The sequence below is a fragment of the Pelophylax lessonae genome (genome assembly GCF_965119305.1).
Source record: "Pelophylax lessonae genome assembly, chromosome: 2".
Taxonomy (NCBI): Eukaryota; Metazoa; Chordata; class Amphibia; order Anura; family Ranidae; genus Pelophylax; species Pelophylax lessonae.
In genome coordinates, this window is record NC_138769.1 from 322,749,829 (window position 1) to 322,764,430 (window position 14,602).

Genomic DNA, 14,602 nt, shown 5'->3' on the forward strand with positions numbered 1-14,602 from the left:
ATCCAGAGCCATGTCACGAACACTGTTGCAAGTGGACAATGCTGAATGTCCACTTGCAACAGTGCTGGCACTTTATATTTATTTAATGCTGAATGTGGACCTCCTGGTTTCCAAATTCAACAGCTAACTGAGCACATCTGTTTCAAGGTCCAGGAAAAAGACCGCTAGCCAAAAGCAGTGGATGCCCTGGTGACTTGGTGGGATCAGTTCAACCTCGCTACTGCTTTCCCCCTCTGAAGCTCCTTCCTTGTCTGCTTTGCAGAATCGAAGCGGAAGGCATTCCTGTGATGCTCCTCACACTGAAATGACCCAGGAAGATATGGTACACAGGCCTCAATAGATTCTGGCTAACTCCCTGTGGGCTCTTCCAGATCGCCTTGATCTTTTGTCCAAAAGACAAGTTTACCACTGTGCTTTATGGTTGCTGACTTTAACAGCATGTCTGTTGAAGCCCAGGTCCTAATGCACTGTTCACAATGTCTATTATCACCTTTTTTTGTTTTTATTAAGAGCCTTGGCATTGTGCAGCATGAATCCCACTATGCACCTTTTGGGTTCAAAGAAAAACACTAATTTTGGTTTTTGCATAGGGCTCCAAAGGCACTCCAAAAGCTAACTGAAATTGCAGGCACATATACACCGATCAGCCTTAACATTATGACTACTGATAGTGGTAGATAAAGTGAATAACATTGAGGATCTCATTATAATGGCATCTGAAAGTGGATGGGATATGTAAAGCAGTAAGTAAATTTATGTCGTCCCTGAAGTTGATGTGTCTAAAATTAGAAAAAATGGGCAAGCGTTTTTGACAAGGGCCAAGTTGTAATGGCTCGACAACTGGGTTAGAGCAAAGGCAAAACTGCAACTCTTGTGGGATGTTAGCAGTTGTCAGGACCAGCATGTGTGCTTGTTTTTAAATTGATTTTATTATATGTATGTGCCACATCTTGTTACTTGATTGCCTTCTAGGTGCAAGACTCTTTGTCTTTCACCTTATCCTTTTTTGCATTATAGTTGTCAGGACCTACCAAATGTGTTCCAAGGGAGGTAAACCAGTAAATCGACCACAGAATCATGGGCGGCCAAGGCTCATTGATGCAGGTGGGGAGCAAAGGCTGCCCCAGGTAGTCTGATCCTTTAGAAGAGCTACTGTAGCTCAGATTTATAAAAAAGTTAATGCTGGTTCAAAAAAAAAAAAAAAAGCGGTGCCAGAAGAGGCAGTGCATCGCAGTTTGTTGCATATGGGGTTGCATACCCGCAGACTGGTGAGGATGCCCATGCTAACTTGTGTCCACAGCCAAAAGCGCCCACAATGGACATGTGAGCATTAGAATTGGACCACAGAGCAATGGAAAAAGGTAGTCTGGTCTGATGGATTCAAGAATGGTTTGAGGTGTTGACTTGGCCCCCAAATTCTCAAGATCTCAGTCCAATTCATAGAGGCCTTGGAACTTACAGGACCTAAAGGATCTGCTACTGATGGCTTGGTTTCAGATACCACAGCATACCTTCAGAGGTCTAAGTGGAGTCAATGCCCGACAGGTTATGGCAGGTGGCCATCAAGTTATGGATGATTAGTGTAGGTACGCGCATTAAAGTGTAAGTTTAGTTCTAATCCAGACACCATAGCCTCCTTCCTAACTATTTTCTCCAGTGCAACACAGGTACAACTATTATTGGATAGTAAAAAAAGCAACAGGCCAATACTGAGTAAAATCCAGCCCTTCAGCTTTTAGGAGAATGCTACAGAGCCCTTCCACTGTTTACAAAATTGTGAAATGGGGCCTTCAGGTTTAATGCAATTGAGATTGGTGCCCTGGTTTAGTCTGTAGTCTTAAGAGTCACAGAATGACTGCTTCCTGATGAGGCTTCTCATGCAAGTTTCTTGACAGTTTCACATTAAAGTTATGAGTTAACTGTATGTTTCTTTGCAGGCTCCCTGGCCAATAAGGTGAAAAGAAAGGACACACTGGCAATGAAGCTTGCTGGAAAGGGCAGTTCACAGGACCCAAGTACTGAGTTACCTCACCGGAGTAGGGAAGAGTGGAATCAAATCCGGCATCAGATTGGCTCACAGCTGAACCGAAGACTGAGTCAGAGACCCAGTGCAGAAGAGCTGGAACAGAGGAACATTTTGCAACGTAAGTTAGTGGCGGTATATAAACCATTGCTTACTAATGGTATGAGAAGAATATAAGAAAAAAATGTCTTGGAAAGGAAGCCAGAAATAAACCTTGACAGTTAAAGTGACATCAGGGTCAAATAGTAAGAAAATCTAAAATCCTATATTACAAGGAATGGGGAGTGCTAACTATATAGTTTTGAGGCACTGGGAGGATATATATAGTCTACTTCTCAATATTAGCAAAAGACTCTAAAAAGTCAGGTGTCTGCACTTTTTTTTTTTTTTGTAAGGAACATGCACTATCTAGCTGGGATTTATGTACTCCTGGTCAATGTAAACCCAACCGGTGTAAAATTTAACAATACTGCTAACCCTGAGACACCTTGTGATTTTCAAATAATGTGAAAAAAACTCTAAATACAGAGTACACCCTGCGCTTAGGAATAAATAATACAAAAAACAATACTACTGCTGCTGCTGCTCATCAACCAGTGAAAGAAATATTTTTACAAAAAGAAACTAAAGACAGTGCAAGAAAATATTAAAGTGAAAATCCAAATAATATGTCTTCTCCTAAGTACAGACATTATTGGCATCTTCCCAGTGCCAATATATAAGTGGATAAATGTGCTCCAATAATAATTATAAGTGAATATAAATGTGCTCCAATAATAATTATATAGCAGTGTACCAAAGCAATAAGTAAAAATATACACTCCCAATGCTGTTTATAAGTGGATATAAATAAACTCTTAAAAAAATCAGCCAAATATTAAGCATCCAGTGAATGTCCAGTGAAAACGTGACTGGTGCTCAAAAAATCAAAATCATCCAAGTGACTTCTTTGTGAATTGTGGATCCCGTATTCACTCCTCCCCCCAACCGTGAATCCACTTACCAGAAGGAGTGGACCCCTAAACTGTACAGCATAGGGGTCAATAGAGCTTGGTACTGGTAAGCGGTTGCAGGTAGAGGTCCTCTTTAAGGTATCTCTCTCCTCGGTATGGAAAGACAGAAAACACCCGAGATAGTGTAATACGTTCCAAGAATTTTATTGTAGTTAAAAAGATGAAAATACACTCCCATTTCTCAAAATATTCAATGGCTCCTGAATAGGTAAACTTCCAAGGTGTTCAGGAAGCGGTTCAGGCACGCTGCTGCGGTCTGTGCAGTTACTAACGGCATGAGTTCCACCGCGCTTCCATATGCGTTCCACCTTACCGGAAGTGACGTATGACGTTGCTGAGAAGACCGGAAATACGTTGACGCGTTTTGCCCCTCCCAGTGGGCATTCTCAAAGACATGAAAATACATGTCTTTGAAAACGCCCACTGGGAGGGGCGAAACACGTCAACGTACTTCCGGTCTTCTCAGCAACGTTATACGTCACTGCTGGTAAGGTGGAACGCATACGGAAGTGCGGTGGAACGCATGCCGTTAGTAACTGCACAGACCGCAGCAGCAGCGTGCCTGAACCGCTTCCTGAACACCTTGGAAGTTTACCTATTGAAGAGCCATTGAATATTTTGAGAAATGTGAGTGTATTTGCATCTTTTTAACTACAATAAAATTCTTGGAACGTATTACACTATCTCGGGTGCTTTCAATCTTTCCATACCGAGGAGGGATACCTTAAAGAGGACCTCTACCTGCAACCGCTTACCAGTACCAAGCTCTATTGACCCCTATGCTGTACAGTTTAAGGGTCCACACCTTCTGGTAAGTGGATTCACGGTTGGGGGAGGAGTGAATACGGGATCCACAATTCACAAAGAAGTCACTTGGATGATTTTTATTTTTTGAGCATTAGACATTCACTGGATGCTTATTATTTGGCTGATTTTTTTTAGGAGTTTATTTATATCCACTTATAAACAGCATTGGGAGTGTATATTTTTACTTATTATTTTGGTACACTGCTATATAATTATTATTGGAGCAAATTTATATTCACTTAATTCTTATTATTGGAGCACATTTATCAACTTATTTATTGGCACTGGGAAGATGCAATCAATTTGTTCACCATTGCTCAATAGTGTCTGTACTTAAGAGAAGTAAGACCTATTATTTGGATTTTCACATTAATATTTTCTTGCACTGTCTTTAGCGCTATGTTTCTTTTTGTAAAAGATTTTCAAATAATACCTTTGTCTCGTAGACTGTATAAAGTGCCTTTACTTTTCTCCAGTTTGAGTTTAAAGTGGTATTACACCCAAAAGCAAACCTTTATCATATTGCAGCTTACCATTTTTTTTCAGGTGATGGCTGCATTCCTTTTCATTTTTAGGTTTTTCTTCTGTTTACATCTGGTGATCCAGCCAGTAAGTCTGTTATTTCTCTTTCGTTCATTGACGGACAAAGCACTTCATCTTCTTGACCGTAGGCTTATACTGCCCCCTACAGGAGTAGGACACTAGGCAGCGAAAAAAAAGCTTGAGCACGCCTATAGGGCAGTCCCTGGGAGTATACTCCCACTTCCTGCTATGTCTTCAGTTTTTTTCTGCCTAGTCAGGAGTAAGGACCTAGTTCCTTGCTGGTATCTCTGGTTCTGGCAAGTTTTTCCTCCTCTTATTATTTTGTTCCTGTGAGAATCTACAGTCAAGTGCCGGACTGGGTGATGCTCTGACTAACCTAGATTCTTAGGGTCCCCCCAGTCCGGCCAGCGAGCATGTGCAGACCGTAGCTCCGCGCTAGGTCGGCCGTGACCTAGCCCCACTGGACGGTGGCTGGCTTGCGAGTTAAACGTCTCACGAGGGCGCATACAAAATGGCTTCGGCCTGAGTCGCAGCGTTTCCTTCTGGCCGACAGCGACCACATTACAGTGGAGTAGTGTCCTGTCCGGAGCGGTGCCCACCCTGTTCCTGGTGTGGTAAGTAAAGTAGCTGTCCCCCCTCTACCCCTCGCAGGTTTTGGGGTGGATGTGGGCCCCTCCCTGGGATGGTTGGACTCCTGGGCTACCCTTATGCCAAGTTTTTGTTCCCCCCCCCCCTTCTTGAGGGTCTATTACGGCCTGTGCCCCCATCTGCCCAACTCCCTCCCCCCCCCCCCCCCTCACGCCCAGTGGACTTACCTTTTTAGGTTACATGGTGTGCTGCACTGGGAATAGGGGAGGGGGGAGCACGCCACCGGTGGCCGAATGATCGCTCCCCGGGAGGCAGGTGGGCCTGGTGGAGGCGCCTGCCACCAGGGGTCCAGGCGCCCCCCTTGGGAGCCACTTGTTTCCGTGCGGGCCACCATTTTTTTTTTTGTAGCCTTATGTGCTACAAATGGGCAGCCATGTTTGTGTAGCCTCGGCTGCCATTTTCCTTTTTTTTTTCCCATTGGAAATAGCGGCAGCCATGTTAGATGGGCGGTGATTCAGAGGTCGGCCTCTAGTGCTGATACAGCGATGTTACTCTTCCCAATCACCGCATAGTGTGCAGATAGTTTAGGATTCAGCTTCTGCTATCCAGCAGATGGTCGTCTCTTCAGACTTGCATGCTGGGTCTGGGCCTGATGGTGTCTACTTTAGAGGCGCTTCCGTTTGCACAGTTCCACACGAGATCTCTGCATGAGGAGATTCTGGTAAAATGGAACAAGAATCCACCATCTCTGTACAATCTAAATCCTGTTAAGCCAAAGTACAAGAGGGTCCCTGGTTTGGTGGCTTCATTCTCCTGGACTTCGTCAGGGAAAATAATTTCTTCCCCTGTACTGGATGGTTGTCGCCATGGATGTCAGACCATCCGGATGGGGAGGCGTCCTTGGCACAGAGTGTGTCCAAGGGGTCTGGTCTCTGGAAGAGTCCAGGCTACCAATCAATCTACTGGAGCTCCGAGCGATCAGACTTTGTCTGGATAATTGGACACATCATCTCCAGGGTTGTCCTGTATGGATTAAATCAGACAGTGCCATGGCTGTGGCCCATGTCAGTCACCAAGGGGGCACACGAAGTGTCCTGGCGGCTCAGGAAGTAGCCGACATTTTAAGGTGGGCAGAACGATTCGTTCAAGCCCTCCCTGCTGTACAGATTCCAGGGGTCTAAAATTGGCCAACGGATTATCTCAGTCGACAGGCATTAGACAAACAGAATGGTCACTTCATCTGGAGGTGTTCCATCAGTTGGGTCTCTGGTGGGTTATTCGGAGGTGGATCTGTTGGTCTCTCGCCTCAACAGAAAAGTTCAGAGGTTTGTGTCACGGTCTCTGGATCCTCTAACCGATGCTAGGGGCTCCTTGGAGTCAGTATTGTCTGATTTACGTCTTTCCTCCTCTTCAGCTTGTGCCGAGACTCCTATGCAGGATCCAGGCAGAATGAATTCCGATCATCCTAATGGCTCCAGACTGCCCTCGGTGGTCTTGGTTCGCCGATCCCATACGGCTGGTCGATGATACTCCTTGGATACTTCCTTTCAGGGAAGATCTGCTGTCCCAAGGGCCAATCTTTCATCCTGCTTTACAGTCGCCTGCTTTGATGGCTTGGCTGTTGAAAGCCAGGTGCTGAAGATGAGAGGGTTGTCTGACTCTGATTCCTATGCTTTTAAAAGCTGTAAAATCTACTTCTGGAAAGATCTACCATCGTACGTGGAAGACGTACATTGCATGATGTAAATCGCTCCGAGTTCATCCTCGTTCCTTTTCAGTGACTCTGATTTTGGCTTTCCTCCAGGTGTTGAGCAGTGTCTGGCCTTGGGTATCCTCAAGGGCCAGATCTTGGCCTTGGCGGTTTTCTTTCAACATCCGTTGGCCAAGCACCCCTTGGTGCGTACCTTTCTACAGGGCGTGAGACACTTGGTTCTCCCAGTGCAGTCTCCATTGCTGCCGTGGGACCTCAATTTGGTGTTGTCAGTTCTCCAGAAGCTTCCCTTTGAAAATATTAGGGAGATTCCCCAGCTTACGTTGTATCAGAAGGTGGCTTTTTTGGTGGCCATTACTTCTGCATGCAGGGTGTCTGAACTGGTGGCGCTGTCTTGTCATTCACCTTACCTGGTGATTCACAGGGATAGGGTGGTTCATTGTCCATGTCCGTCATTATTTCCAAAGGTCATCTCTGATTTTCATCTGAATGAAGACATTGTGTTGCCTTCCCTGTGTCCCAAGCGCAAGCATCCTAAGGAAGTTGCTTTGCACTCCTTGGATGTGGTTCGGGCAATAAGGGTGTATCTGACGGCTAGTCAGACTCACTAATTGTTCTCACGGATGGACCTTGCAAAGGGCTGGCTGCCTCTGCTGCAACCATTTCCAGATGGATCAGACAGACTGTGGTTCAGGCTTATTCTATTAATGGTCAGGTTCCTCCTTTCCCTGTCAAGGCGCACTCTACTCGGGCTCTTAGTGCCTCCTGGGCCTTGCGTCATCAGGCGTCAGTGATGCAGGTTTGCAAGGTGACTGCTTGGTCATCTGTACACACATTCACAAAGTTTTATAAAGTGGATGTGTTGGAATCTGCGGATGCTTCCTTTGACCGTAAAGTTTTGCAGGCTGCTGTTTAGAGGACTTGTCCTCTTTGAGGGTGTTTTTTTTCAGGTGAGCTCCAAGTTACCTGGTTGGCTAGGTTTAGCCTTGGAATTTTTTTTGTTCTGCTTTTCCCACCTATCATGTTTGACACTGTTTTGAGACTTCCCTACGGTCAAGAAGATGAAGTGCTGTGTCCATCAATGAACGAAAGAGAAAATTAGATTTTTGATTTACCGTAAAATCCATTTCTCTGATGTTCATTGACAGACACATCACCCGTCCCTATATAGAGTTGGTTTGTTTCTTCTGACACTGCTTGTTACAAAACTAAAGACTTATAGCAGGAAGTGAGAGTATACTTCCAGGGACTGCCCCATAGGCGTGCCCAAGCTTTTTTCTCTGCCTAGTGTCCTACTCCTGTAGGGGGCAGTATAACCCTACGGTCAAGAAGATGAAGTGCTGTTTCCGTCAAACATCAGAGAAACGGATTTTACGGTAAGTAATCCAATTTTTTCAAAATATCAAGCTCTCGAGCAGATTATATCAGTTACAGGGATGGGACAAACCTTTTATTGTTAGCAGTGGTGCTTAGAATGGTTAGCTTTTATTTATGTAAAACTTTTTCCCAAAAAGAAAAAACTGTTTGCTGTTACTGCTTATAAAGTATTAACTGGAGTTTGACTTGGATTTGTTAGTGTATTTAAATCTGCTAGTACATCTAACTAGCAGATGGTTTTTTGTCAGTTCCCCCTAGACTGACAATGCTGCTATCCAATGTGTCCCCATTGTTAATTCATCCAAAGTTAAGGCTCTGTAAATATAGGAGGGGTGTTACTGGCCAGATCACCAGGTGAAAACAGAGAGGAAAACTACTTTAGTCACCACATAATGATTGGTATGCTGCAAAATAAGACATTTTTGATTTGGGGTTTAATACCATTTTAAGCGTGCCATGCCTCCTGGCACTAAATCCTGTCCTCTTTATATCTCAGACCTTCAATAGGCATTAGTGGTCACAATGTCTGACCATTTAATAAAAGCAACTGGACTTTGTGCCAGAAAAGGGCAGAGCCTCACGTTTGACAGCTGTAAGGGTTTTGTTTAACAGCATCAGCCTAAAATCTAAGTAAGTGCATCCCACCCGCCATCATTTGACTATCCGGTGGGCGGGAGGTGGTTAAAGAAAAGCTCCATCTAAAACGTAGTCAGGTTTAGGAGGAACATTGGCACCAGAATCCTTCCTCTAAAACTTTTCGAAGTATTCTAGGATAAAGGGCGTAAAGCAGGAATCTCCAAGCTTTACAAATAAAGGGCCAGTTTACTCTCCTTCAGACTTCAGGAGGGCCTTACTGTGGCCAGTTGGAGTAGAAAATGCCGCAGCATCAGTGGGAGTTAACAGTGCCCCATCATTGGTTTTAGTGGGATGAATAGTGTCTCATCATTGGTATGAGTGTGAGGAATAATGTCCCATCATTGGTGTCAGTGGGAGGAATAGTGCCCCATCCTTGGTGTCAGTGGGCGGAATAGTGCCCCATCATTGGTGTCAGTGGGAGAAATAGCGCCCCCTAATTGGTATTAGTGGAAAGAAATATGCCCCATCAATGGTATTAGTGAAAGGGTTAGTGTCCCATCATTGCTGTCAGTGGAAGGAATAGTGCACCATCATTGGTATTAGTGAAAGGAATAGTGCCCCATAATTGGTATTAGTGGAATGAATAGTGCTCCATCATTGGTATTAGTTGAAGGAATAGTACTCCGTCATTGGTTTCAGCAGGAGAAAGTGTCCCAAGGGCCGGATAAGGGCAAGCAAAGGGCCACAGTTTGGAGACCACGGGTGTAAAGGAAAAGTGCAACTGGAGAGTGATCTTCTGTAGCTTTGTTGCTGGTGCCTCATATCAGCATCTTATTAACTTACAAGCCACAGTAGCAGAAAGGTATTCAACTTTCTTACAATTGGGAGAAGTATTCTCACTGAATTTTAAACAGGAAGCTAATAAATAATTGTATTGGCTTTCAGCTTAAAAATTGTGCAGGTGTGGGCTCACAGGGGGTTTTCATTGTGGCAAATGTAGCTTTAAACTAGAACTAAAGGCAAAACTTTTTTTTATTTAGTTTTGGATAAAGGGGAGAGGGGTAAGGACACCAATTAGGTTTTTATTTCTGTCTGTACCCCTGTTAAGGGCAGTTACCCTCTCTGTGTCCTGTTTACCATTTTCATTGAAAGTAAAAGAAAAGCCCAAATTTTGGGTTGTCCCCAGAAATGTAATAGAGGGAAAATCTTACAAGGGGACACTAGTTTTGGTGACTTGGGGGTCCCGAAGGAAGTCCCCTATTTTGTTTGGCTATGGGACAGGAAGTGAAGGTAAATCTCTGCAATGTGACACAGATGGCAAAAAAAAATATTTATAAGACAGGGGTTATAACCTCCCTTGCTCTATTCACAATGGAAAAAGGAAGCTTTGACTATAGGTCTACTTTTACCACTTTGAGTGCCGGTTCACATTTTTGCGATCACAGAGAAGATCGTATGTAATTCGGAGCGCACTGCTACTAAAAATGCGATGTCTGTGCGGTGCAAATTCAGCCATACAGTTTGTATGGCTGAATTTGCACCGCAATCGCACTTAACACGCACAGGACCCTTTTTTTGGTCCGCAGCAGAATCGGATCGCATGGTGGTTCACACTAGTGCAATCCGATTCTGTGCGAACTCTCAGATCGCACTGCGATATGCAATCTGATCTGCGGGTGTCAACTTTGAATTGACACCCCCAGCGTATCGCATATGGCAGTGTGAACTGGCTGTACCGCGGATGCGATGCGGGAACACGCTGTATATTCGCAGCATTCCCGCATCGCATAAATGTGAACCGGCACTTAAACTTGACGATTTCTGTTTAAATGTGTGTTTACAAATCTCATGGTGTAACAATATACCCGATTGTTTTCCAGAAAAAAATGAAGCGGACAGGTTAGCAGAGAAACGTGAAATAAAGAGGCGACTAACACGGAAGGTACGCATCTTGTGGTTAAAAATGTGTAGTATGCTTGTTCAACATTCATTCTTGTTTAGTTCATACAATTCTATGCTCAAATATATATTAACATTGGAGTTACAGTATAGCTTATATATAACTTTATTTTCTCTTTTTTTTTTTTTGGGTGGTGGGGGGGGGGATTATAAGGTTAGAATCTGTGAAGGACAGACAGACCACCTAGGAACCTGGGGATGGAAATGTGAAAAGCTGTTCTAAATCTTCATTCTAAAATTCTATTCAGAAAGTCTACCTATACAGTGCATCTGGAAAGTATTTACAGCGCTTCACTTTTTCCACTTTTGTTATGTTACAGCCTTATTCCAAAATTGATTAAATTCATCATTTTCCTCAAAACTGTAGAAACAATATCTCATGGCAATGTAAAAGTTTTTTTGAAATCTTTGCAAATTTATTCAAAATAAAAAAACAAAAAAAATCACCTGTACATACGTTTTCACAGCCTTTGCTCAATACTTTGTTGAGGCACCTTTGGCACAAATTACAGCCTCAAGTCTGATGCTACAAGCTTGGCAAAGCTATTTTTAGGCAGTTTCTCCCTTTCTTCTTTGCAGGACCTCTAAAGCTCCATCAGGTTGGATGGGGAGCGTCAGTGCACAGTCATTTTCAGATCTCTCCAGAGATGTTTAATCGGGTTCAATTCTGAGCTCTGGCTGGGACACTCAAGGACATTCAGAGTTGTCCCGTAGCCACTCCTTTGTTATCTTGGCTGTATTCTTAGGGTCATTGTCCTGTTGGAAGATTAACCTTTGCCCCAGTTTGAGATCCAGAGCGCTCTGGAGCAGGTTTTCATCAAGGATGTATCTGTACATTGCTGCATTCCTCTTTCCCTCGATTCTGACTAGTCTCCCAGTTCCTGCCACTGAAAAACATCCCCACTGCATGATGCTGCCACCACAGTGCTTCACTGTAGGGATGGTATTTACCAGGTGAGGAGGTGCCTGGTTTCCTCCAAACATGATGCTTGCCATTCAGGCCAAATAGTTCAATCTGTGTTTCATCAGACCAGAGAATTCTGTTTCTCATGGTCTGAGAGTCCTTCAGGTGCCTTTTGGCAAATTGCAGGCAGGCTGTCATGTTCCTTTTACTGAGGAGTTGGAAGATAAGAACAGCGCCACTCTAAGTGCAGTAAACTCAGTACTTTATTTAGCATCTAATAAGGCTGGGTACTCACAAGATAAAACGATAAAAAAGCATGATGAATGTGTATAAAAGATCCATTATTCCGGTGTCTGGGCGAGGAGGGGCTGGTGTGCTCCAAACAAGTCCGTCCGACTGCGGGAGTAAGCAGTGTCCGGACCCCGAGGGCACCTGCACCACCTCCGGCGGCGGACTTCCGGGTTGGGCGTAGACCGTGGGCGTGATGACGTAGGCGACGCGTTGTCGGAGCATGCGCTCCTTCCTCAGGCCTATGAACCCGCCATCTTGGAGAAGGGCATTATATAGGGGAGGAATGCTCGGCTGCCGCAGGGTCCTAAGAGGAGTCCAAAGCGGCAAATACCGCCGCTTTGGACTCCTCTTAGGACCCTGCGGCAGCCGAGCATTCCTCCCCTATATAATGCCCTTCTCCAAGATGGCGGGTTCATAGGCCTGAGGAAGGAGCGCATGCTCCGACAACGCGTCGCCTACGTCATCACGCCCACGGTCTACGCCCAACCCGGAAGTCCGCCGCCGGAGGCGGTGCAGGTGCCCTCGGGGTCCGGACACTGCTTACTCCCGCAGTCGGACGGACTTGTTTGGAGCACACCAGCCCCTCCTCGCCCAGACACCGGAATAATGGATCTTTTATACACATTCATCATGCTTTTTTATCGTTTTATCTTGTGAGTACCCAGCATTATTAGATGCTAAATAAAGTACTGAGTTTACTGCACTTAGAGTGGCGCTGTTCTTATCTTCCAGTATATTGCAAGTTTCTTCTCCACTTGAGAGTCAGCAGCCTTCTGGAGTGCACAGACCGGTGCTTCTTATGGACTTTTTGGACTTTGCTACACAACATCCAGGTCCGTGCATCTTCCCACTATAATTTTCCTAGGAGGCTATTGAGGTTCATTTTGAGTCCTGTTGCGCCAGTTTTTTATGTTTGTTACTTTTACTGAGGAGTGGCTTCCCTCTGGCCACTCTACAATGTCCTGATTGGTGGAGTGCTGCAGAGATGGTTGTTCTTCTGGAAGGTTCTCCCCTCTCCACAGAGAAACGATGGAGTTCTGTCAGAGTGACCATCGGGTTCTTGGTCACTTCCCTGACGAAGGCCCTTCTCCCCTAGTTGCTCAGTTTGTCCGGGCGGCCCCCTCTAGGAAGAGTCTTGGTGGTTTCAGACTTCTTCCATTTACAGTTGATGGAGGCCACTGTGCTCATTGGGACATTCAATGCTGCAGAAATTTTTTTGTACCCTTCCCCCAGATCTGTGCCTCAATAAAGTCCTGTCTCAGAGGTCTACAGACAATTCCTTGGACTTCATGACATGGTTTGTGTTTTGACATGCACGGTCAACTGTGGAACCTTGTATAGACAGGTGTGTACCTTTCCAAATAATGTCCAATCAACTGAATTTACCACAGGTGGACTCCAAGTTGTAGAAACATCTCAAGGATGATCAGTGGAAACAGGATACGCCTGCGATCAATTTTGAGTGTCATGGCAAAGGCTGTGAATACTTGGGTACATGTTGTTATTTTTTTTTTTGTTTTTAATACATTTTCAAAGATTTCAAACAAACTTCTTTCAGGTTTTCATTATGGGGTATTGTTTGTAGAATTTTAACCACTTTACCACCGGAGCATTTTGCTGTCTTACGTCTGGGCCACTTTTTGCGATTCGGCACTGTGCGACTTTAACTGACAATTGCGCGGTCGTGCGACGCCATACCCAAACGAAATTTACGTCCTTTTTTTCCCACAAACAGAGCTTTCTTTTGGTGGTATTTGATCACCTGTGCGATTTTTACTTTTTGCGCTATAAACAAAAAAAGAGCGTTTATTTTGAAAAAATAACAATATTTTTAACATTTTTTATATAAAATTCCCCCCAAAAAAGATGTAAAAAACAATTTTTTTTTTTTTTATTTTTGGCCAATTTGTTTTCTGCTACCCATGTTTGGTAAAAAAAATCACAATAAGTGTATTTTGATTGGTTTGCGCAAAAGTTATTGCGTTTGCGAACAAAGGGAAAGATTTCTGTCATTTTTGGTGTTTTTTTTTTTAACGCGTAATGGCAGCGATCTGCGATTTTTTTTTTTTTTTATTTTTTTATTTTTTTTTTTTTTGCGGGACAGCGACATTGCGGCAGACAGATCGGACCCTTGACTGACATTTTTGACACTTTTGGGGGTACCAGTGACATTACTGCAGTAATCAGTGCTATATATATGCACTGTTACTGTAAAAATGACACTGGCAGGGAAGGGGTTAATTTTATTGGAGAGGTTAATGTATGCCTGGTGCTTACTGACGTGTGTGGGGGGAGGTGACTATGTGACACAAGGACAGATCCAGGGTTCAGCTATGCTGAACCCTGCAATCTGACCCTGCCTGTCACTTAGGAGATCCGCCCGCTTGTGTTTACACAAGCAGGCGGATCTCCACACTAGATCCCCGACGATCGGGGAAGAGCGGCGGCGATCGCCGCTGCTCCTCCCCTGTCCCAACTCCCGCTGTGACTGAAAACAGCGGGAGCGAGCCTCCGGCGGCGCGCGTGCGCCGCCGAGAAAGGGGAGTGTCTGACTGTAGTACTACGTCGTCAGACGATAACGAGCCACTCTGCCGCAGTAATATTACTGTGGGCAGAGGTAAAGTGGTTAAGGAAAATAATTTAATCCATTTTGGAATAAGGCTGTGACACAACAAAATGTGAAAAAAGTGTTAGCACTGTAAATACTTTCCGGATGCGATGTAAACATAGTTCAGGCCCACTCACCATGTTTTTTCATTTTATTGCAGATCCGATGTTTTCCTCGAAAGTCTGACAATTTTCTCATAAAT

At 44.5% G+C, this 14,602-nt stretch overlaps 1 protein-coding gene across 1 annotated transcript in view; it reads left to right on the plus strand.

Moving 5' to 3' along the window:
• Positions 1-14,602, plus strand: part of PHACTR4 (phosphatase and actin regulator 4) — a 107,354-nt gene that overhangs the window by 64,587 nt on the left and 28,165 nt on the right. Inside the window, exons 8-9 of the mRNA XM_082247733.1 lie at positions 1,938-2,144; positions 10,519-10,580. Of these exons, the coding sequence (XP_082103859.1) occupies positions 1,938-2,144; positions 10,519-10,580 (269 nt within the window). The remainder of the gene's footprint in view (positions 1-1,937; positions 2,145-10,518; positions 10,581-14,602) is intronic.